The sequence below is a fragment of the Gavia stellata genome, chromosome 16 (genome assembly GCF_030936135.1).
Source record: "Gavia stellata isolate bGavSte3 chromosome 16, bGavSte3.hap2, whole genome shotgun sequence".
Classification (NCBI taxonomy): Eukaryota; Metazoa; Chordata; class Aves; order Gaviiformes; family Gaviidae; genus Gavia; species Gavia stellata.
In genome coordinates, this window is record NC_082609.1 from 4,955,306 (window position 1) to 4,981,588 (window position 26,283).

A 26,283-nucleotide genomic window follows, 5' to 3' on the forward strand; every position below is an offset into this window, starting at 1 on the left:
GATCCATAGCGTGAATTACTCCACTCTGCAAATCCACTCCTCGGGCACCATGCTGCTTGTTGATGTAGATGTCAGAATCTGTGCTGTGGGAGGCTTTTGTATCTGTTCTTCCCTTCCATAACGTATGTCTGCAAACCTGCTTGTGCAATTGCAACTGGTGCAGGGCCCAGTCCTTCCCCTGACACATGACATGGTGCTTGTCAGCCATCAGATGTTCTCAAGCCACTGTGAAGAAACAATACATTTAACCCTCATTTGCATTTTATTGACTGATTGCAGGGTTCTAATGTGAAAACAAGTGCATGCAACCTCCAGACTGGTGCTAAGGACTCAGTTTCCTTTTTAGCATCCACTGCAAAGCTGTGGCAGCCTTAGTGTCTCGGTGTGGTTAACCATAATTTTCTGAGGACTAGACAAACTGGGAGATTTAGGAGAGTCTCATATAGGGCAGATTTTTCCAGTCCTTAAGCTAATATTAAAATTCTCTGGGGAATTTTGCATTCGGCTGGATTTTTGCCTCTTGATTTCAGGTTGCAGTTTCCCTCGCAAACACTTCTTAAAATATTTTTTGTGAAAATGAGTTTGCCTCTGTTGAAATATTCTACCAGCTCATATTACGTTTGACTGAGCTGACAAATGGCTTGACAGCATTCCTGGAATCTGCCAAAATACGATTTCAGAAATGTAGGTAATAAACTTCAGAAAGCAAGGTAATAAACTAAATGAATGTTACTGCAGCTGAGCATTCACGTTCTGGACTTTCTTTAATTCGGTTAGAGCCAGGCAAGTCCCCAGTTGTTGTTTCTTTGCAATTGTAAAAGTTTCTGGTTTGTGTTTCCCTGTTAACACACAATTGCCATTCACATTTCATGGTTAGCTCATAACAAATTTAACGCATCTTCAAATTGTTCCTTAGATAACGGGGTGAACAATGGGAATGACCTTAATGTACAACTGCTAAGAAGTAGCTGCAGTGCAGGAAATCCTGTGTTTTAATCAGCTGTTCAAACTCCATTGGAGCTCCTAAAAAATAACTGAGAGCTGCTCAGAAATCTCAAAAATGTATGAACTAGCAATTTCATACTGTTTGTGCAGATGAAGTTTGTCTTGTGGATTTCGTAATGTTTATGTATGACAGCTGTTTTAGAGGACCTACAAATAGACATTATAGTTTTAATGTGAAAACTTTTATCTGCTGCATTAAAACCTGTGTCTTATTTCCATGCAGTATTATAATGACACTATATTGCTAGGGAATTTAGTATTTTAAATCTTGTGGATATTTTTGTGGATATATTTTTAATATGCTCCTGCTTTTGGGGATGTTTCAGAATGTTTTCTGTAAGTTCCTCAACACCATCCAGACCCCACTCTCATTCTGGTTTATACAACCAAGAGAAAAAGCCACCACCTGCTTTCCTAACCACTTCTGCAGTTGAAGAAATCCCCTTCCTAGGCCACAACGGGAGGGAATTTTGCCTTCAGTGGAAGCAGAAGAGAGCTAAAAATCTGGGAAAAGATGATGCTTGGGCGATGTGAAGATAATGCTAAATCTGTGTCTGTCTCCAACAATAAATATTTAATAAAGGTGAGATTGGACCATTTCAGGACACTTTTCTTAGAGGGTAGGTTTCAATCTCATTCCTTTTGCTAAAATCTGTTAGGATGAACTCCTCTCTAAGCCCATTCTTGCATATATTGAAACAAATAGAAGTAAGATGCTAAATGTCAATTCTTGGCTTGGGTGAATACTGATATTTACTAAATAAATCTGCATTAATATTATGTAATTAAAACAACTTACATTGCTGGAGATTCTCAGTTTTCCAGTCAAGCAGTTTTGTCGCTGCTTATGACACGCATGAATAAAGTCGAGGCTTTGGCTTAGCAGCATGAAAAATTATTTATGAAGAACACTTAAGGCATACGTTCATTAATTAGGTCGCTAAAGACAGAAAGAAAAAAGGGGTTTTTTTGGTCTACAATGGGGTAGATTAGTTGGAAAGCATCTGCCTCAAACTTTTTCGTAGTACAGTCCATGGAACCAGGAAAAGGGTTAGTTTAAAATGTGTACGGTGTCAAAGAGAAAACAAGAATGTTTTAAGAATAAGAGATTAATGTTGAGGTTTACTCACTGAATCTTAACAGATGTGTGAAATTCATAATAAATGTGTGTATGTGGGTGAGTGTTGGAGGGAGGGTTCAATTAGAGCATGTTTCTGGAGATCCTCAGCACATTTACTTAATTTTATATTCTGCAGATGCAGTTGCTCTCTAACATACACATTTATTCTGATTTTACATCTCTAAGATTTGGGATTAGTTACACTGCATATTTAAACGATTTTCTCAGTTGTTAGAATTAAATAACTAGTTGTACTATATCTCAGGTGTAAAATTACAGCTGATCAAAATTAAAAATCTTCTCTTGTGCCTTGAGAAATCTTTATGACCTTCCGTACTCTTCAGATGTCTCTAAGTGCTGCTTTTTTCAGGTTCCATTTTTTGTTAAAATGTCATTTTGGTTGCTTTTGACCCGTTTCATGATTGAATCCCTTTAACAGTGAGCAACTGTAATGTCTAGAGATCAGGAACATACTTCTGTTTACAGCAGAACAGTTCAAAAATGCCTTTTTGAGATCTGGAAGCCATCTGTTCTCTTGAGCCATGGCCACTTGGTTAGAAGGTTCCTGAGACTGTTAAGTAAAGTTTTGCTACATCTTACTTTCTCATGTCGTTGTTCATTCCATGCTGTGCCACTACATACTGACCTTTTATCACTGATGCACAGAGGCGCATGTTGTGGCAAGTTCAAGAGTGCATTGTATCTCCCTACAGGAGACTCTTTCAGATGTCTGTCCTTGATCCAAGCAGCATGCTACTGTAAAAAATGAAAGGTCACTTAGTTTTCTCAATTCGGTCAGAAGAACTTAGCTGGAATGTTGCTTTATCATCATAATCGCAACTATGGAAGCTTAATACTATGTATTTCGTATTTTTAATTTATCCTTTTCTGAGCAGCTCTAAACGTGCATCAGTAATCGACTGTGTTCACACTGAATATTGTTCCTGGAGTGTGTACTGTGTGAAATTCCCTATGTACACAATTAAGAATTTTAAGTGATGAATGAAGAGCCAATGAAAGCATGAATATAATGTTCAGAGTTTCTGAAATCAGGTAACACCGGTGTATCATGTTTGAATCTTTCCGCTCGCTCGTTTGTCATGATTCTGAAGCAGAATGGAAGTATGGTGTGAGTATAGCTGACATAACGGTGGTTGTTAGTATATCAACTTTTAACTGATGCAGTGATGTCGTACCTGCAACAGTAGGTTTGGGGTGAGTAGTTCCGGGCCAAGTGTATAGGGTATGAGGGGTCACTATCTCCCTCCTTGACGGGAAGGTACTAAGACGGTTGAAGTGGTCAAATGGAGTAAAATCCTTATCCAGTAATAATGATGTTGCCTTTGGTTTGGACTCTTGCTAGCAAATACAGGTGTGCAAATTAAGCTATTAGATCACCTTTTTCATTGCAAATGCAAGTGGAACTCTAGTTTGAGTTTTGTGGCTTAAAATGGTCAGCATGGATCTGAAGTTGCCTTTGGACACTGTTCAGTGGACTTCTTGAGAACAAGTTATGCACAAATTGGGCACTCAGGTGCTGTCTTCTGCTAAAATAAAATATGATCAATGCATATGGAAATCTTTGTACTGTGGACGCTGACAGACTTGGCATTTAAATCCCACTGGAGCCATTACTGCAGTTTAGTGATCTCTTGCCTGAACCAGGATATTTTGTTTCTTTGGCCTTTTTAGCTTACTTTTTTTTTTTATTGATTATTTGAGCTAAATCTTTTGAAATACCATTCCAACAAAAACTGTTTTCTCTCCAAAATGGTATTGCTTCAACCAGATGGCAAGAAGCAATCATTTATGAAAGGTAACTTTTTGTTATTGTTACTTTACAGCTGATGCAATAAACTAGTTTCTTAATATTCCAAATAATCTGGTTTATTTCATCAGTTTAAGAGATTAATGAGGTACCATCAGGAAAATGTTACATCCATGCACCTCCTATGATTTTTCAGGAAATGGGCAAAGGTAACACAAGTCTGTCAGTAAGCAACAAAACAGAATCATGAGGGACTTTACTTGAATCAACCAACCCCAACTATTACGGAAAAGCTCATCACATGATAACTTTTATAAACTGATCAAGGTATTTAAAATAACCCACTATATGTTTAAGTTGTGGGTGATAAACAAAGTGAGGAGCGCTATTTTGCGGGAGGACAGGATTTCTGTTTGCAGCAGCTGCTGCAAGTGTTTAGCTGTTTTGTTTCCAGTAAGCTTGCTGTCAGTTTTGCATAGTGATTTGTGATGTGTTCTTTTTTTTTTAAAATGGATAAAATGCCAGAGACAATTAGCAAACTGATATTATAAACTGGAATGGAAACCCCATGTTTGTAATGGCTCACAGGGTTTCTGATCTGAAAATGTGTACAACTGTCTCACACAGTCAGCAACCAGTTATTTCATAGTCTAGTTGACCATGACTCCTTTGTCCTGACGTAGTCCTAAGAAATTTCAAATACTGGCTAAGGCTGCATAAAAGGCTGCAAAGTTGTCCTTTTCAACAGCAGCATGGCTAGTTTGATTTCACCTTTTGCAAAGGTTTTTCTTAGCAATACTTGGAGCTAGATTTTCCTTGAAGCTACAAATGAAATGCAAACAAATGCATGTGTGCTCCCAGGGACAGTTCATTGCTCGTAATTCAATATAATTCATAGAGTCTCTTTCCAGTCATTAGTTATGCATTTAAAAAAGTAATTTTAAAGAATTAGGACATAGTAACTAGTTTAACTGTCTCTATAGATCTCAGAAAATTGTGTCACTAAATATCAAAGTTAGATAAGTTGATTTTATTCAACTGCTGTTCATTCCCTTGTATGTTTTAACCACTGGGATTTGTATATCTAAGTGGAATAGCACTATGATTTTATTCATAACTTTTGTTTTAAAACTTTGATATTAGGAGAATTACTGCTTTATCTCATAAGATTATTCCCATAATGGTAAATTTTTAAAAAAATCACAACTCAAAACAGATTTCTGAAGACTTCTTGTAAAATAAAACAAGAAATAACTCTATGTATTTAATCATTATGCAAATTGTTATTCAGTGTAAGGCAGTTCTCATATGTGAAAGCAGTGGTAGCATTAGGGTTCTTTATGTGGATGTTGTTCTGCAGATACAAGTCCCAAATGTTCAGCTAAAAAGCGTCAGTGGCTCTGTCGCAAACCGCTACTGCTGTACTCTCAAAGCAACAAGGATACTGAAAGTGCGGTAACATTGCCAATGGCCTTATAACCTTCGAGCTTAACGTGTTTGACTTTCAAGCTGCCTAAAAACAATTGCTTTCTAAGTATGTAATTTGAGTCTTTGAATGAAATTTAAGATGTGGAAAGAGTTTAGTAGCTCTGTTTTCAAGGTATGTTTTACATATTAAACCTATTGAGAATATGATTTATTAACAATACTATTCTGTATATAGAGAGACTCTGCAGGGGGCCATTCTTCACCAATATTCGCAATAATAATCCTAGATAAAGGCACCGTGGTTTTGATAAGTGGAAAACAAGCAAACGATCATGTGAGAAAACACAACTAGGCCAGGTTCTCAACTTGTGAATCTTCAATTCACACAGCGGGCACTCAGGTTATTTTTGTGCTGTAGTTGGAACCTTATAAGGATCACTAGATTCAGTGAGTTAGTCTATCTACCCAGTTGCTAATTCATGAGTAGTGTCAGTTCAGAGATCAGAAATAATGCTGCTTTATGGAATTCCACCTGGAAGGAGGGGGAATATATTTCTGTAATCTCCATCTCTGCTTCTTGCTTCCTGTTGAGGTAGGTGCTACTCACTTTGTGAAAGTGGGAGTTCACGATTCGCAGGGCTGCTGCTATCTCTGCTCTGTGCTGCAGCGGCTGCACAATTTAAGTAGTTCTTCACGGGTCAAGCTGAGGACCAGCACAAAGCTTGTAGGGAAGAGGGCATGTGTATTTTCTAGCTAAGAAGTAAAAACCCCATTGGTCTTGACTGTATTTTCCCAGTCCTCTGAAAACCATCTAACTCCATTGACCTGAGTATATTCCATGGCAGACTTTTTTTTTCTAACTGGGTTATATAAATTGCACTGCACATAGTACAAGTGCCAAGCATCACTTTATCAGAGGGACCTCTCAAGCTTATTTTTTTGAAACATATTTGTTCTCTGGCCTCCCATGAGGTGCTCAGCTTTGCTACCCTGTACCACCATCCTGTACCACCCTGCTTGGACTTGGCCTCTTGGGTGGGAGCTCCTTGGTAACCAGCCCACAAAGAGCTGCTGCAGCCTGGACCTCCTGCCGCATTGGCACCCTGTGGAGCGTCACTCCTCTTTGTCCCAGAATTCTGGTGCCGTCCTCTTTTCCTTGTCTCCTGTTTGCCACCTACACCTTCCCTCTCACACAGCCCTGTTTCTCAATAAGAGATTTTAAATTTAATTTACTCTCTAGTGCTGGGAACCCCGACTGAAGTTCAGAAGCTGAATCAACCATGTTTGTTGTGGGAGATGGATGGGGAGTTTTGGTTAAGTAGCGATTTGCGTAAAGGTGCTGTAGGCATCGGAATGTAATGAGAGAGTAACCAGAGAAATCAGAAACTCTCAAGCGTCTGGGACCAAATGCTGGAGAGAGTAGGGCCTTACCCATTTGTTTAGGGGTCAGTAACTATTGAGTTTCCTTGCAGATTGCCCCAGGAGCTGATTGCCTGAGGAAATTGTTTCAGCTGAGATGGTGAATCATCACTACAACACTTCTCATCCTCAGGCCTTATTAGAAGTATTCCACTGCCTGTCTTCCCTCCATCCTCATTTCTCCCTCCCCTTACTGCCTCTCTGATAGCTACAGTGGAGGCCCTTTGCAAAGGTCATGGAAGGGGACCTGGTGACTGGAGAAAAAACACATTGATTCTGCAGTGCCCCTCAGACAGTTCTGTGTGGCTGAGGCACTGTAGCAAGTGGGTATGTGTTATTAATTTGCAACATAAGCAACCAAGTAAGGTTCTGTTTTTCAATTTGGTCTTGGATAGGATGAGAGAAAATGGCCTCAAGTTGCATCAGGGGAGGTTTAGACTGGATATTAGGAAAAATTCCTTTACCAAAAGGGTTGTCAAGCATTGGAACAGGCTGCCCAGGGAAGCGGTGGAGTCACTGTCCCTGGAGGTGTTTAAAAGACATGTAGATGTGGTGCTTAGGGGCATGGTTTAGTGGTGGACTTGGCAGTGTTGGGTTTAAGGTTGGACTCGATGATCTTAAGGGTCTTTTCCAAACTAAATGGTTCTATGGAGTTGTAGCATCTGTGACAGTACAGCACATCCAATGCAACAAGAATCAGTGAGCCCATACCTTGGGAGACTCCTGAGTTTTACCTTTCTGGGCTTGTGAGAGCTTTACAGCTTGCAGCATAACCTGGTGTGACTGGTGGGACATGGTGAAGTGTGAAAAACTTGATGAAAGTAAAGTTAGAAAGAATTACTTTAGGCAGGGATAAGAGGCTTTTTAGCACGTGCTAATGAGAGGAAGAGTTCAGGCTAAAGTGATAATGTATTTCTAAAGTTAGTCTACTAAAAGGGTCAGCAAAGAATACTCAAGCCAAGGCTTTTTTTTTTCCCACTTTCCAATATTTCAGCACAAGCTAGAGTAGACAGTTGTGTGATTGTTCCAGCCACCCAAATATATCAGCTGTGTATGCTGGCACAGTGCTGTGCTAAAGCAGCTATATAGCTTCTGGCTCACAGCTGGCCCTCGTTCATCCTGCTTGAAGCACAAGCAGAGTAAATGAGCATCTGTTTGCCCTTGTCATTATAGACATACCCTCTGGCTTCATTCTTGTGGATAAACAAAGAGTGGGTTTGGGTTCTTTAAGAAATATTTTGAATTCTTACTATATTTGTCTTTAAAAAAAAAAAAAACACAAAAAAACAATAGAGCAGCTGGAAGATTTCTGTGTAAAGGCCATATGATTGAGTTCTAAAGAATGGGAATTCTTATTCTGGCTGACATGGACTCAGTGGTAACTTATTTTTCAATTATTTTTCAACTTTTTGTTATTTCATTTCTGAAATTTTTGCCACCCCAGTGGCAATTGTGACTGGGGGTAAAGAAAGCCTATGCTGAAATTTTTGCCTACCACTGTCTTAGCATTGCCTATGGAAACTCCAGTAAAACAGGAGCGGTAAATCTTATTTCCTAATATAGCGCAAAAAAACCCCAACAACCAACCAAAAAACCTTTTAATTTATGAAAATAAGAAAAGAATGGGCCATATGAAGCAGAAGAAATTCTTTTGCGCCTTAGTGGTAGCTGAAGAAAAAAGTACACGTGCTGAGAATTTGATTCTTATGGGACATGGAGATTGTAATATGTGGTCAAGGATCTTTTCTGTGCCATACATATCTGAGGACTTACTTGGATATGTATTTAGGTATTTTATACTGCTATTAGTAAACATGTACTGATGTATTTAGCATTATATACAAGTCCATTGTGAACCCATTTTAGGCTAAAGCATTTAATTACGTTTTTATTAATGACTTAGCTGTAGTATTTTAGACAGGTCCTGTCATCCTCAGACCTTTCATTACATGTGGTGTTACTTCAGTCCAGAGTGGTTTCTTTTGATTTCACCACTTTGTGTTGCTAGCTCTTCACGTAGACCCCTACACTCCTGGCCTTTCTGGGAAGTTTATCACTAAGCTTTTCAAAGGTTTCCCCTACCAAACTTAAAATGAAATACCCACAGCACGAGCACTACTAATTCACTGAGCAAAAGCATCATGTTTGGATGCATATTCTCTGATTCCTAGGAGAGAGGGAGTGAGCTCGGAGGTGGTTAGAGATGTCTTAATGTGCTTAGGAGTTTGAAGTCAGCTCTTGACACTAATGCAGACTCCGGGCACTAGCTATCATTGGGAAATCTTTATTCACTGAAGTGCTCGGTGGGTAAAAGATTTTCTCTTCCTCTTACATAAATAAATAAATAACTAATGTGTAATTTGCTGACACAAACTATTTGCCTAAAACAGTCAGTAGGCCTTAGGGAGAGATTTGTGACACAGGCTAGATTGACTTTAGCAAGTGGCAGCTGGTGCTTTCACATTGCTCGGTGTTGGAATGATCTTCTGTACTGCAAGGTGGAGAGGCAGAAAATGCAGCTGCATCTTTCTGGAGCTAATTTTAAAAAAGCAATGAGCTGGTAATTACCACTTTTCCCAGCTGGTCTTTATGAGGGTAAAAGGTTTAATCGTAGATCGAGGATGGAAGAGGAAAATACTAAGCAGGCTGCAAACCAGTGCTAATAAACGTCCCTCCTGGAGATACTTCGGAATTTAAGCTCTTGTTGGTTGGGAGGAGCTGGGAGTGAAGATTACCTCCATAAGGTTATCTGACAGTCCCTTTGTATATGCGTTTCCTCAGGAAGGCTCTGCGATGAGGGTTTCGCGATGGCTGTGTAGCCTGTGGGCTCAGCCAGTTCGGTACCATCTTCCCCGGCCTTGGGGAGGAAACTGAACTGAGCTCGTTCCAAAAGGTGCAAAATAAGGGGGAATTTCTGTGGAGTTTTTTCAGTCAGCATCTCATTTCTGCTTGATTCGTACAAAGAACTTACAAGCTCGATTAATGAAACAAAATATAAATATTAATGCACCCATTTAACTAATGTTTGGCTCTATTTATAAACAAAGGCATCTTGCAAGAGCTTCTTCTTGACAAGTAAATAAAGTAAGTATAGAGAGTGCCTCTGTGTTAAATTAACCATGCTTCGTTAACTCTTCCAAGATATCAAGTCTTAGGTAATAACTAAACCAAAAAGTGACAATAGAGTAGGTTTGGTGGGAATAACTTAAATACTTAAACTTCAGGAGAACAAGAAGCTGTTGTTTACTTTCTTAGGTGGTGGGGGAAAAGTGGATAAATCTGTTTGTTTTTACCATTAGTTACAGTTTTTTAACTGTATTGTTATTGTAGTGATATGGAGGGTAACAGGAGAGAAGAGCAGGTACATATTAATGTACTGGTCTTAGGGTCAATTTCTATTTGCTAACCTTTCTGATAGGACTCACAGGAAACTGTGGCCGACCCAGGTCTAGTTCAAGGTTTGATTTTTGCAAATCAGAACCCAGTCTATGAATTCTGATGAGTCTATGTGTTCTGATGAACGAGACTGTTGATTGTTCTGCCTGTAAGAAAGCTTTTGTGAGCTTTTAAACTAGCACTTTTTAATATGCCCTTTGCATACTTAGTTTACCATATGATTATTTTCTTGATTGACTTTATTGATGGCATATCAATCTAAGTTGGCTGGATTTGACACGTATGTATTGAATGATAAAAGAATATTTTGCTCTTGTTAAGAAACAATAATTTATTATGCATGATATGGCAAAGTGTTTCATCTCATCTCTTGATTGCTCAAATCAAAATGATAATAATGCAATAAAGAACTGAGGCCCAAGTCTAGCAATTTATATTTGCTTTTCTAAAATTTTTTCATTTGTATGATCATAACTACTTTCTCAGTTAGATTTCCTGAGGGTAAAATCTTGAAGTAGGATTCCATGATGCTAAGTGACGAACAGATACAGAACTGAAAAAACAGCTCCTGTCCCAAGTCTTGCAATTGGTTTAGGTCAGGGGATGTCAAAAGTGAGCTGCTCTCTGTGTGAGGGACCCTCTCAGGTTGCCTGCCTGGCTGTCCCCGGTGGCTCTCTACCCTAGGTGGGCAGGAGACTTTATAAGGGGGCGGAAAGGAATCTTGCCAAAGGCCTCATCCTGCACCCAGTGAGAACAGAACAGAACTCAAGATCTCCTCAAGAATTGCGTGGGGACCAGTTTGACAGGAGTCAGGTCTCTTCTCCTGGAGTGCAAGCTGAGTATTTACCTGTGATGTGAGACTCTGAGTCCATCAGGGACCTGCAGTCACAGGACTTGCAGTAAAGCTCCGTACCATTCCCTTCAGCGTGTTTGGGCTCTGTGAGAGGGACAGGCAACTTCTAGAGTGTAAGGTTCACGTTTTTTCCCGGCTGTGTGCAGAGGCCAAGCCAATATACCACATTTATATAATGCTGGGTTGAGCTGAGGGAGTCAGATCCAGTCTTGGTTTGCGGTATCAATTCTTCTCTTTTCATGCATGATTTTAGGTGTGCAGAGTCCCTTCAGTTAATTAAAAGATGGACTTAGTCATATGCAGCCACTGAACCATAGGAAAAACCTTTGAAGTGTGAATTCTATGCAAGGAAAAAGATATTTTTAAATATTTGTTCATCAAAAATATTTCTCAGTCGCTGTCATCTGTTGTATTTAAATGGATCCATGCCTGGTTTTGCCTTCCCTTCAAAGTCCACCAAATAAATAGTCTTTAAAGTCAGCTGGGAAAAAAAACCCAACATTTAATTCTCTCTTATATCAGGTATGTAACAGATGAGCATGTGGAAAAACACTTTCTGGTGTTTTTGTCAGCCAAAAGGAAATGAAAGTGCCTTTTTTTGGTGCTCTACAAGAGAGAAACGTGCTAATAGAATGGCATTTGGCTAATAGCGCAGCAGATGAAGACTGGGCCATGACAGCAAAGGTGGAAAGGTCAGAAAAGAAAGAGAGAAAATTATTTTATTTGGAGGTGAAGGTCATCTGAGATAAGTGATTTCACGTTTAAAAGGCTGCCGAGGAGAAACTTGATGAATGTTAACGTATTTTTATATTGTTTTATTTCATTCTTTTTTCTTTTCTCATTTGTAATGCTTACGCATTCAGGAAGTTGAGGTAGGTTTTCCACTTTTAACTTGTAAATATCCATACAGTGAATAAAAGTATTTACAACATATCATAATGCATATTATACTTTAAATTCTTATGACCAACTGTTAATATTGTTATAAATAAAATGTATCAATACATGCTAATTATTAATGTGTTAACATTGATTTATTAACATGTTAATAGTAAAATGATGTAATAGTTACATATGTTACAGTGGGCATAAGGTATTTTAAGCACATTAGTACCTGTCCTACTAGAAAGTTCAGAAGCGTATAAATTTTGGTGCAGTAATTCTTGTCAGGAAGGTGTTTTATTGAATGGGAATGTTAAATCTCCTTAATCGAGCTGATTGTGGTTTTTTTATATAGCTATTGAATGATATACATCTGAAAGTCAGTGTCATGTTTAGGCACTTTATATTGCTCTATCAGCATGCTGGTTTTCTGTTGGAGGAAGTTACGGTGAAATGATGGTATCCATTTGGAGATGTTGAGAGTTCCTCCTAAAAAAAAGTCACTTCAGATTAATGTATACATTTCAGCACCTTGCAGGGTACTAGCACAAAGCCCTGTCCATTTTTCAAGTCAGAGCTTTAGGTGGTATTTAAATGAGACATAGATTTTCTGCTCAGCTGTATCTACAGGGTGAATTTCACCTTTACAGTGCCATAACCATTCAGTTACAGTTCTTGCTGGTATCAGTGCTGAAGCGGAACTCTAGTGCTGTATTTTCTGTTGTTCAGCTGGCATCCGTTACTTTGAACTGCTATTGACTACATTGCTCTAATGTATGTATAGTCATTATTTACCCCTATAAATAATAATGAGTTTTATATATTGAAAATCTCAAAGGTTTTCTCCATTCTACTTCGTAGGGTTTTTTCCATATTTTTTCTTGTGTCTTTGCCTATGTTATCATACTGTAGTTTCAGGCATATTCTAAAATAAATATAGTTTCCATGTTCAAAAAGGAATACTGAACAGATCTGGATACAGGAGAAAAGGAGTGGGAATAGGTTTACAGAAGAGATGGGTGTTCAGCAGGTTTTTTGTGAGGAAGGTGCATTTTCTGTAAAATATTCCTTTGACATTGAAATTGAGATAAACCCCCTTTCCAATCCTTATTTCAAAACTGGTTCCATATGCCAACAGCATAAGAAATCTTGGGATTTGAATTATTTAACAGTTTCTGATGCTGAAAACCCAGCAGCAAAGCAACACCTAGGAAAAAATGTAAGCAGGCAAAAAAAGAATATTTTGTTGCTGGAAAAAAATTATTCTGCTCAAAAAGCTTAAAAGCCAACACATTCTGAAAAGCGATTAATGCTTGGTGAATTTAGCAGTACGTCATAGTCAGTTCCAAAGCACTGTGTAACAATGAGGGGGTTTTTGTATTAACAAAGCTGTGGAATTCAAAGGCAAGTCTGTGATTCTATTTCTGGTGCCAAACCCTGTACTTCTGAAGAGAAAGTATAGATACTTTTGATGTATCTGAAACAAATTATGAATAATAATCTTTGTTGTTATTGTGGAACATCGTCACTGTCCATGAAGTCAGTCTAGACACCGAGCATGAATATACTTGGAGAAGGAAAATACATTTTCTCCTGATAGTCATGCAGAGTGACATCCAGCCCCTTCGTTACAGGGAGCATTTGCCCGTCCTTGCCTGTCCCCAGAGCAGGCAGAGAAGAGCAGGATAGCAGTCCACAGTTCTCCACGCCGTAAGCGTTAGTATTTTCTGCTTCTCATGCTGGCCACAGTGTTCAGAAAGGAATGCACTACCATCAGGTGCATCTCCTGGTGTTCAATGAGGGCCTGGAGAGTCCCCACTCCTCCTGTAAGAGCCCCATGGGCTGTTCTGAACCCAGAGAGTAAGACATGCTGGCTTTCAAGTCTCCAAAATATTCCAGGTTAGAGCGATTGGATAGCATGAGAGCATGTGAAATTGAGTGTACTGGAGATAAGTGGTAAGCAAAGCCCTATGGAAGAAATAATTTAGGTGTCTTATTCACACTGATGGGTTTTCAGTTACCCTCCTGGCAGGAAAAAGACATCTAGGTGTCATTCTGGACAGCTTGATAAAGACATCTCTTCGGTAGCAGCCCTCAAGAAATGAATATAGAATACCGTATATATTAAAAAGGAATAAAGATTAATATGCAGAAAAATATCTCAGTGTTACAGAAATCCTCCATGCTTCCTCACTTCAAATACATTATTCTGTTGTTATCACTTCCTCTCAAGGAGGACACAAGTGAGATATACAGAATATGCTGAAACTAAATATGACAGTTGGGCTTGAATCCCAGTTCTTCAGGACTAGGGTTGCTGGTACTCTGAAGCGGGGGAAACTTTGCCTTCAGGTAAATATTTGCTAAGTACGTAGAATACAAATGGATCTGACACACAGAATAGTTTTCCATTCTTTCTGCAGAGAGACTTGTTTGCAACAGTATAATCATTTGGCCAGGCACTCTGACGGTTCCTACCTTCTCCATTTTAAAGTCCTATCAGAATGATGTAAAACAGAACCACAAGACTCACAGCAGAATAATATCTTTACATCAGATTTTAAAAGATTTTTAAAATTTAATAGTGGGAACAGTGACAGAAGTATTCACTGCAATTGCTCCTGGATGATGTTGTACTTTTAAGTATAATGTTTATGATAATATTGCTGTGTTTCTGTACGTTCATGATGGTGTGATTTACATGTGTCCAAATGAATATCAGTGTTGTTGAATTTACTTTGCTGACCTTTCACCACCCCAGGGTGGTGTGGATCATGTTACATTATCTGAACAATATGCTTTTATCTTTGTTATCAAAAGTTGTAGATTGATACGAAATAATGCAGAGTTATCAGAAAATATTAATAATGGGCATACTTTGAAAAACAATTAAGTAGAAAAATTCAAGGTGCTGAATCCAAGGAATTTTTTATTTAGTTTCTAACCTGCATTTACTACTCTTCAGGACACAACCTGTTGATATTCTTATCTGATTTGGACTAAATACATTAGGATCAAAAGATGACTTGATTCATTTGTAGTTTAGTTATGTAAAATTGTACTGAAAAGGATGATTATATTTTTTCTGAGTTTCCTTTTTTTTCTCCCTATTTAGGATGATTATTTCAGAAACTGGAATCCAAACAAGCCTTTCGATCAAGGTAAAGTTAGTACACTTTTTGTGGTTGTCTTCTGCTGTTTTGCAATATCCCCATATACTTTATGCCTTTCCTCCTCCATCTGTCCCATGCATTAGTGAAGAGCTATATTCATCCTTACGTCTCATTCCCAATTTAGTCACAGCTTGAGGTGGTTTATGTATAAGGGTTTGACTCATCTCTGTATTTTTCAGCCATGTTTTTTAATTCCCATCCATTCCAGTTTATATTCAATGATGTTATATATGCTTAGAAAGGTTCTCTGTAACCGTGAATCTCGGTCTAACATGCAGTTTAAAACGGGTATCTTCATGTACATTTTCTTCCATGTTAAAAACTTTGCTAAATGAATGTCATAAATGCAATTACTGCATTTCCTAACACTTACGGGGCCAATTCTTTGAAGCCAGTTGTAATGTATGAATTTCAGGGCTGGTTTTCAAAAGAAATGTGTGTTGTGTATATGCTGCTGATTCGGATACAGATTCTATAAATGACATTTTGTTAAATTATGGCAGTACTTCAACAATTTCCAGGCCAGCCACCAAAGGATAGGAAAAAACAATAAAAAATATTCTGATTGTTGTGTCCAGGATAGCACTGGAAACAACAGCCATGCCAGGAAAAAGAACTTCAGCTTGACAACTTAAAAGAGATCTCAGACAGCAACTCCACATCAAGTATTCTCTGCTTGGTGTTCATAGCTAGCAACAAACTTTTCAGATGGGATGGTAAGAGACATTCATTCTAAATACCATAGGTGAACATCGCTGGCAACACCAGTAGCCCTGATATTGCTAGGTGCAGTGGGTGGTATTTGATAGTTAATGTCTCATCAGTAAAAAACTCTATGCAAAGAAATCTCAGCAGCCCATCCTCTGAAAGACAGATACAAAAGTAGTGCAAGCTGATAGCATGCCACAATTTTGTCCTTAAAATCAGAATATTGTATTTTAACTTTGCTCTTTGTTATATTTGTCACTCTGACATTAAGATTCTGTAACACTCCATACTGGAGCACCCTCAAAAAAGTGTAGTATGAAACCATTTGGGTCTTATATTTCATTATTTGAATGAATGTGGCACTGGTGAGGCCACACCTCGAATCCTGTGTTCAGTTTTGGGCCCCTCACTCCAAGAAGGACATTGAGGTGCTGGAGCGTGTCCAGAGAAGGGCAACGGAGCTGGTGAGGGGTCTGGAGCACAAGTGTGATGAGGAGCGGCTGAGGGAGCTGGGGTTGTTCAGTCTGGAGAAGAGGAGGCTGAGGGGAGACCTCATCGCTCTCTGCAACTGCCTGAAAGGGGGTTGTGGGGAGGTGGGTGTTGGTCTCTTCTCCCAAGTGACAAGTGATAGGACAAGAGGAAACGGCCTCAAGTTGCACCAGGGGAGGTTCAGGCTGGATATGAGGAAAAATGTCTTTCCTGAGAGAGTGGTGAAGCACTGGCAGAGGCTGCCCAGGGAGGTGGTGGAGTCACCATCCCTGGAGGGGTTCAAGGAACGTGTGGCCGTGACACTGCGGGACATGGTTTAGTGGTCATGGTGGGGTTGGGGTGGTGGTTGGACTTGGTGATCTTACAGGTCTTTTCCAACCTTAGTGATTCTGTGTGATTCTGTGATTATTTCTTAAAGCTTTCTAGAATGTATTTTTCTCAGGGCAAATGTTAAAAATTACATTTTGCACAGCTTCTTTTGATTTGGTAGAACCAATTATCAGCTCTTTGATTCGTGGAGGATAACAACACACAATATAAAGCACAGGTCCAGTTAGCTTCTCAGTTTGCCTTTTGATAGTTGCTCATTTTTCCTGTTTGTAATGTTCAGTGAAACTCATGTAACTCCTGCTTGAGAACACATATGAGGCAAGAATATTACAGCTGTAAAATCACAGGTAGATGGTAGATTTTTTTTCTATTGCTTAAGGCATTTTTAGGATCCTGGATTTCTTTGACTGGCTTTGGTTCATTATTGGACATCATGCCTCTTAAATTGCAGAACACCAGTGTCCTAGAATTTTCTTCAAAGTGGTATTCTCTAAGTTTCAGTCTACTTCTGCTCTGAAATTTGTAGGGTTTTTTAAAATATGTTATCCTCTAGTCATTTAGAAAGGAATTATCATATGCACAGTAGCTATAATACAAATGAATTTCAGTCATGTAGATCCATTGCACAGTCCTTCTCTCATTTGGATCCTGTGTTCAAAGTTAAGTGGCATTCAAGTAGAGTGTGAGACTTCCTTTGCCCTTCAGAATGTGAAGTGACCATTTTGATATATATATTATATAGTATATAATATATTGTTGTGATTTTACATTCAGAAAAGGTATTCCTGCAAGCAAATTGCTTAGGCAAATTATTGAGCAGGCAAGTAGCTTTTTTTTTTTTTAAAAAAAAAAGGGTCATGGTGAAACAGTCACAGTGTGGTACATAGAAGGAAGCAAGAAATGGGAAATTACGTGGCCATCTCCAACCATGACTTACCTGTGGTGCCACTGGGATGTAACGAGTGGATAATGGTTACAGAATAGTAGATGATAGCAATGTTGCATAATTGCAGGAGGTGCCCAATAGTTCAGTTATTAAAAAAATTAGTAATTAACTACTTGAAAAAGAAAAAAGGCAAGTCATGTTACAGAAGAACATTTTTATGTCCCTGGAAATCAAGCAGTTTGAAATTATGCTTGTGAATCATATCACAAATGAGAAGAAAGAGTGAATCAGTTAAGAAGGAGAAGGAAAGGTGTGAACAAATGGATGAAGGGGTAACTAGACAAAGGACAGACCAGTGGAGGAGATGAAACCACAACGCTTTCTTTATTTGCTTTCAGTTTCAGCTTTGGCGGTCATTTATTTTACAAACAGGAGTCATAAAAGGGAACAGCTTTGCTGATCAGAGATTTGAATCTTCAAAATTATGGAAGTGTTTAGGAAGAAAATACCCATTGGAAATCTCTGAAGGTGCTTTTGAAAATTTCACTTTACATCTATTTCTATATTTCATTGCCAAATGTGTTCCTTTTATTGTCTGTAGGCAGCTCGCGGGAGTATCATTGGGGGCTTATACATGCTAGAGCTGAAGAGTGTAGATTCTCTGTCTTTATGGAAATGGAACTTCAGTGTCAAAGGAAAGGGGATGTTTTTGTCAAGGCATATATCCACAGAGAGATTTTCAAAGGCATTTGAGGGATTTAGGATTACAAATCCTATTGGCTTCAAATGGTACTTACGCTCCTACCACTTTCAGAGGCCTTGCGACCCTCTGTCTTCCCAAGAGGAAAACCAAAATGGTAAATCCCGCAAAATATTGTGAAAAGATTTTGAACTGACATGCTTTAAAACTGTCTTGTTCATTGTGTTATTGAGATGTCTGACTCTGGGCAAAAACACAAATCGTTTTAGAGAATCTAAAATCACATGTGGATACCTTGAAGCGATACAAACAGCCGTACATCTGTTAAAGATTCCTGTATCTTTACAAAGCAAAGGATCGTTTCTCTTTCAGTCTAAAATTACTCCTAGACTATGGAGAGTCTGTTGTCAGGAGGCAGAGCGCAGACTAGGCGATGCAGTCTGAACGTGATACTCTGCCTTGCACAGAGATCTGTGCAGTGCTTTTGTCTCATTTAAATCTTACAAATGGATTTTATTTGGCCAATAGGTCATTCTTTCTGACAAAGAGGTCACTACTCCTCTTGGCCAATCTCTAAAGAGATTTCTTACACAAAAAAATTACATTAGAAAACTGTTGCTTAGTTTAGTTACATATACACGGAGCATGTGAGTCCTTAGCCGCTGACCCCTATGTTGTTGTCACCCACAAAATGAAGAGAAATCACATTGGTTGCTACTTTGGGCCCTATGAATCAGATGCTGACAAGACTAATCCTCAGTTTATGTATACATCCAGGTATATATAAGTGTATAAATTTATATATACTATATATATGTGTATATAGAGTACCTAAATAGGAAGTGCTGGGACAAAGGAAGGAAGGAATGCTTTCTTTCTCTTTCCCTGTGTTTTCCACCACAGGTTTTGTTTCTGTCATTTTCCATGCAGAGAAAAAAGAATAGTCAGAAGAATTTGTCTTCGATCCTTTATGTGGTGCAAGCTGCAAGAAAATTGGTTAAGCCATCTTTATTCTTCTCCATCTTCCCGGCCCTGACATTGTTTTTTCAATGTTGCTCCTTTTGGCATTCGGGTGTTTAAATGCTTCCTATGCTCTTGCACCATTTTGGAGATAGAAAAGCTTCTATTTTGTGTTCTTTGGGGTTCTTGTATTCAGAGAGCCTGTGCAGATCCTGTAAGGAGCCCTAGCTTGCTCTTGTGAACTCAGTAGCAGCTCTGTGTTCTCACCACAAAATTGTTATTTTGAGAGATATCCCAAAGGCAAATTTTAACCTCACAAGACCAAGGTTCTTCCTACAGTGACAGGAGAGAAGAAACTTCTCCAGTGGGTCAATGAAAACAGCCAGCTGCCTCTCTCCCTGGTTTATATGGGAGATCTGAGTCCAGCATCACCAAGCTAAAGCTAACCTGTGTGAATACCCACGCTTTGGCACAGGTCTACAGTTTTTTAATGTTGAAAAACTATTTCTAAATCTGAATCTAAAATCATCTTTGAATATTCTAATTGTGAAGTCTTTGTACGGAAGCCAGACTGTAGAAGCACCACGAAGGAGCTGGGAGGGCCGGGTTTTGAAGGAACTGAAGGTGGCTAGTACCTGCCAGAAGTGATCTCGCAAAGGCAGCTGGAGGATTCAGGGTGTTTAACAGATTCAAAAACCAACAGTAGTCGGAGGTTTTGAATATTAGCAGAGTTCTGCTTCTAGGCTTGGATTTCATTTGCATCTTTTAAAGAAGAGACTGCTCGGTCCAACCAACCATTATTTTCTAAAAAAAAAAAAGCTAGCTTTGTTCAGCAGATTGAATTATTTAATTATGCATTTAAAAACAATAGCAGTGCAATCAAGCTGTCTGCTTTCTGCTTGCAGTGTGGAGAGAAATATCTGCATGTGTGTCTCAAGAAAAGAAATACCTTGTTTTCTAAAAAAGCATACATGACTTTCACTGAAACAACCCCTGGAGAGTCACACGAGGTATCTTTGCATAACATGCCTTTTCAAGGGAAGCCAACTTGAGTGGTTCAGCTGCGTCTCGGAGGGTACCTAAGTGATCAGGATTCATTTTTAGCCTAGCTACCAGCCCAGCTTTTTATTCATCTTGAACCCAGGAGAAACCAATACAAAGGTGAGCATCTTACCAAGCTAACGAGGCATTTGGACTGCAGAAGGCAGGAGAGCGTATAGCCTGAAAATTATTGCTAGTCATTAATACTGAACTCAATTCTGTCAGAGTTGCAGAAGCTGGAAAGCGGAAGAGTGGAAGGGGCAGGTTAGTCAGGATTTTAAAATATGAATCAAAGGGTTGGGGTTTTTTTTCTGACAAGGTCATTTGAGAGTTCTTACAGAGCTTGACAGCTAACTTGACATACTTTCCTAGTCTTCTCCATCTACGTGGGAGAAAGAAAAGAGGGAATCAGGGAAAATGTTTAGCATAACATTCTCAAGTCAGAGATTTTGGTATGGTAATTAAATGTCTGATACTCTGCACCTATTCAGACTTGTCAGAAAATTAATTCATTAAGACTTTATGTATTATTGTAAGTGAAAACTATTAAATAAAAAAATAAGTTTGTTATTGGAAATTTCTGCTAAAAGCCACCTCTTATTAGCTGTGGTAAATTCTTCTACAAATAGATGTTACTAATTTTTATGGCAAGCTGCACAAATAAAGAGTGTATTTTGTTAGGTTTAAAGTTGCTGGAAACATTTTGGAATGGTGTCCAATTTGCTTGCCATATAGTTTTTTTTTTAAAGCGTCATTACACAGAACATGGGAACTGTGGCAGTAATGGGATGCACTCTGTACTGCAGATACATAAGCTCTGAATCCAAAACTGTTTAGACCATTGAGCTGCCATTATTATTAACAACAAGGCTATAGAAGGACACAGTAAGAGGGGTGAAAAATACTTGATTCTCTTGTAGCGCTGCACTTTTTCCCAAATCTATGCCTAAACCCATCCACTGAACTGTGGAATTGTCTGTTCAAGTAGGTGCACGTCTCACCCTTCCCATTTTGCTTGCGACGCTGTCGGATGATTGCACGGGACTGGGCTGGCCTGAGTCTCCTATCCTGACCCTGCCTCCTGCACTGAGGCAAAGGGACTGGCTAGAAATGGAATTTTACCCATCACTGGTGATAGAAATCCCAAGTGTTCCAAGCTGCTGGACTTCTCGGGAAAAGAAGCTCCTGATTAGAAACAGTCTGAACTTTCCCCCTTGGTCTTCCAGCCTTTGTCTTTATTTTCACTGTCTTTATTCCCAATCCTCTTCCCCAGTAACCGAGAAATCTGGACAGGGCTGTTACTTCTCAGGGCTTTCATTATCTGCTGTGGGGATGGGGATAAAAAAAATTCCACAATTCCAAAATCCCTCTTCCACTGTACTGTGTGAAAATCTTCATCTGCCTCAATCGGACCTATCAATGACTGACTGTAATGTCAGACACGCTCGTGTAGACTTGACTATCGTTATTAATTACAGACATGAACTCTATCATTTCAAAGAATTCCCCTTGAGCACTAATGAAAGTCTGAACTGCAAAATACCCTCACTTTCAAAGGGGAAACACTGCTTTTGAGTGGATTGTGGCCTCCAGCATAGCATAGCCTATGACTATTACAGTCCAGCAGCCCCATGAAAGTGAATTTGTCAAATTTTGAGCTTTATATTTAGAGATGGATGTATTGGTATTCATGCTTCCTCTCCTTCTGCATTGAATTGTACCTATCTCTTGCCAGTGTCTAACTGGCAAATCCAGACTCCAGAAATGGCCTCCTGCAGCTGTGCGCAATAAAGTTTGCCTAAAATACATAAGCCTTCCAAAACAAAAAGGATGATAATAGGAAGCCTGTGATGCAGGGTGAAAATCATAGAACCTACAATTATTTTTGAACATGTAATTTTCTGTTAGCACAGTTAAGATGTTCTTTGAGAAAAGTCTGAATAAATTCCTTTCAGAAAGTTGTTTAGTACTGTACACATCTCTAGCGACAAATATATGTTAGTTTTATAATAAATGTTTTCGATTACTGTGCCTCAGATGGCAGATTTCAATTGAATAACTTATTTTGCAATTTATTTTTTGACTGTGGTTGAATTAGTTTTAGAGGCTTATTCATAGGGCAACTGCACATGAATTATGTTTGTAAATCTTCAGTAAATCAGTACAATTTTAAAACATGCTAACTGAATCAACGGCAAACAATAGCTGAGATGCAGCACATGAAATATACTGTCTTCCATCAAATGCGTTTCAAGCACATATGGCTGCTTATATCCTCCAAGCAGATGCACGTGTATCTCTTTGTGTGCTGGAAGCATGATATTAAATTCCCTATAAGCTTGTAAGCAACCAATTTTGTCATTAAATATGGCATGAGAAGTGACAGAGATGGGGTCCCTAGCCATGATTGTATCATGGTTGATGTGCTTTGAACTGAGACAACGATCAATGGGTTGCTTGTCTAGAATTTTATTAGCACTTGGGAAGCACTTGTTAGTTTTGTCAATAACGACGCTGGCTTTCTTTTAATATCTCTTACTTCATTGACTATGAAGCAGACATGATTTTTAAAGGGAAATTCATGCCTCCCCATGCTCATCTGGCTCCCATTGAAGTAAATACATTTTTGGGAATATCACAGGGCCCAACCCTGCCCTCATTGACATCACTTAGTGAGCAGGGGTCTCCTTCCCTTTGCTTCAGGTCAGTATATAGGAGTTCATTTTTGGAAACCTACCTAAACCTTTAAAACTTAAGTGTGTTTGGAATATACATGCCTGCAAAGCTTCCGTCCTTAGCTGGTGTAAGAGAGATCGCAGTGTATTATTCAAACTAACTGCTTCGGTTTGTATTCTGATTTAACTAGGCCAAACCAATCAGGGGCAAAGCCTCCAGCTTTGAAACGTTATTTATCTTAAATATTGGATGGCATAGCAGTGGATTTATACTGCACGTCAGAGTGAGTTTTAAATCACTAGCCAGTCAGAAGAGTAATTTGCACAGTATTTAAACATGTTTATATGCTTGTGAGTTAATAGGTGATTACTAACTGTCATTTGATTCTAATTGAAAAACAGGAACTGCTGTGGAGAATGAAAGTAGAAGGCAGAGTGACAATGGCCATGAAAAGGTATAGTGCAGAATTTTTAGGAAGAGAAGAACATCAAAATAAAGGCAGGTTATTTCAAAACCAGATTTCAGTAAACTGAGACTTGGTAAGGCAGAAATTAGAGGAAGTAATTGGCATTTCCTCAATGTAAAGGGCAGAAACACGAATCATCCAAAAGCCACGAGCCTGGTTAATGATAAGGCTCTTAGCGACTGCAGTGCCAAGAAGTTACATAAAGTGCCACTGGGTTGCACTCCTAAGGCAGCACAAACAGTAGCCCCAAACTCAGAAAGCCAAGTATAACATGAGATGTTTGGGCAAAGATTTAAGAATAACCATTTTTTACAAGTGTATTAGAAGGAGAAGAAAAATCAGGAAAAATGATGGCTCACTGCTCAGTGGAGAGAGAGGCGTTTATAAAGGCATTGCTGAGAAGGCCAAAGCATTGTTACCTGTCTTTGCTTTGGCTTTCGCTTATAAGGTTGGCTGTGACTAGGTGGCTATCGTAATTAATATCTTCAGCTGAAGTTTAAGATTCTGGATTACAGAAAGAGCAGGCTTGAGTAAATTAGTTGTTTGCAAATCAGCTGGAATTGATCTAAGGTTTAAGTGAATTGGCTGAAATAATTTTAAAGATACTAAAAGTTATCTTTGAAAATTTATGACATTGTAGAAGACTGGGAAAGGACAAGCAGCATGCATATTTTTTAAAGTTAGAGAAAGGAAGAAAACTGGAAATTATATCCTGTGAGTTGAACCTGAAATCCTGAAAGAAAAAAAAAGTACTGGAATAAATATTGAAGCAAATATTTGTTAGCATCCAGAAGATAAGGGGATGAATAAAGCTGGTATGGATGTCAAACTAAGCTAATTTTCTTCTGTGACATTTACAGGCCTTGAGACTCGGGGATAAGCTTGCAGTATCACATATCTTGACTTTAATAAGGCTTTTGACATTGGCTTACATTACTGTCTTATAAGCAAGTTAAAGAAATATTGTCTAAAAGAAATAATTATGAGATGGATACAAAATCAATTGGAAAACTACATTCTGGTAGTAGCTGTCAGTAGTTCAATGTCAGGCTGGAAGGATAAATTGAGTAGGGTTCCTCTGTGGTCTGTTTTGGGTCCAGTATTATTCACCATTTTCATCAAATCGTAGATCTTGAAATTTGTATGCTTATTAAATGTAGCACAGCAATATCGTTCACAGTTGCCTTAAGAAATTAAAGAAATTGTCTGAAAACAAAGGATAAAGTTCCGTCCAGGCGGATGCAATGTTCTTTACTTAGGTAAGAATAATCATCTGCACAAAACAGGATGAAAAACAATCGGCTAGTAATAAATTCGGAGAAAAAGGGTAGGGGATTACAATGGATTACAAATAGAACATGAGTCAACAATGTCATTCTGTTGCAAAAAAGGCAAATGTTGCACTGGCATGTGTAACTATGAGTAAACCTTCGGCTCTAGTGAGCACCAGTAAGACCTTGGCTGGAATATGTTGTCCAGATTTGAGTGCCAGGCTTCTAGAATAGTATGAATCAGCCGGAAAGTACCCAGAGAAAAGTAACAGATATGATCAGAGTTGCAGAAAATATACTTTGTGAAGAAAGACTGAAGGAGAGGAGCACCTGCCCTGTGGAGAGAAAACAAAGAAAACAACAAAAACCCAAAACAACCCACAAATCCTATTTTCTATAAAATTAACTGCAAAGTGGAGGAATTGTTCTCTGTCCATTGTGGATACAACAGGGAGCAATAAGTTTACATTACAGCAAAGAAGATGAAGTTTAGCCTTTGTAATGACAGCACTACTTAAGCATTGGGAGAGATATTTTAAAGAGGATGTAGAGTCTCTTTCTTGGAAGGTGTTCCGAAACATGTTAGATAAATGTCTTGCAGATAGTGACACACTGATAGCTGATCTAGCGATGGAGAAGGGGAATGGAATCAGCACCCTTCCCAGAACTGCAGTTCTAGCACTGAGATTCTGTGATTGTATTTTGATTAATGGAAACCAGCTAATTTCATTGAAAGAACAGAAGAAATGCTGAAGAAGGTATTTCTTAAAATAGATTTCCAGTCAAAGCAAAGAAGGGAAAATAAATGAATCAGTATCCTTGACATTTTGGCACCACCTGAAAAAATACAAGTTCTCATTTGATGGGAGTGATGTGCATAAATTCAAGATGGATAATAACCATGGTTGTCACAGGCTTGCAGGCCTCCCTGAACGTAAACAGAGACTGGCAAAAGGCAGCCCTTTTTCTCTGACTTCTTCTCCCTATCTCACTTGCTTTCTAATACAGAGTCAGGAGGACTTCCTGTGGATGATTCTGTGCGTGGATATTAGTGAGGTTTTTTGTCCAGACAGGAATAAAGGTCATGATCTAACCCTAAGGTTAAAGATTTGAATGAAAATCAGTTAACTATTCTCCTTCAATTCATTAGGTAAAACATGACAATGCATGCGTAGTTAGGAATTAAATCTCCTTCTGCTATAAACCTAAGTGCCCAGGTCATCAAAACACTAATTGAATCACAGCTGTTTTTCTTCCTGTTCTTATTGCTTCAGATTAAACATATTTGCATAAAATAATATTATTTCTGCTCTAATCTGATTGCTTGCATTCTAGCTTTGCAGTCCTTGGTCATCAGGAAAGTTGCTTTAAACTACAAAATGATGCTAAGCAGTACACAGTAAGACGAATAAAAAAGTTTTCATACGTATTCTGCTGGTGTTCTGCACTAAAAAGGTCCCTAAGAGTGTTGAAGTATGTTCCCAAGTGTCTTGAAAATTAGTATCAGTTTGGTAAGCATTGTTTAGTCATTTAATCATGTTCTGTCTTTTCTCTCTGTGTCCCCTGGTTGCAATGTATCCATGGACCTTGCCATTGATACCTGTCTCCGTGTTGTCAGTTACGGCCTCACAGCTTTCTTTAACAGTCTTGTCGACTTTACATACATTGTCTTTAAAGTTCAGGGACTGGAAAGCTGTGTCTGAAGACTAGAA

The 26,283-nt window shown here is 38.8% G+C and overlaps 1 protein-coding gene across 1 annotated transcript in view; it reads left to right on the forward strand.

Moving 5' to 3' along the window:
• Positions 1–26,283, forward strand: part of SPOCK1 (SPARC (osteonectin), cwcv and kazal like domains proteoglycan 1) — a 324,832-nt gene that overhangs the window by 96,775 nt on the left and 201,774 nt on the right. Inside the window, exon 4 of the mRNA XM_059825381.1 lies at positions 14,987–15,032. Coding sequence (XP_059681364.1) covers positions 14,987–15,032 — 46 coding nt within the window. The remainder of the gene's footprint in view (positions 1–14,986; positions 15,033–26,283) is intronic.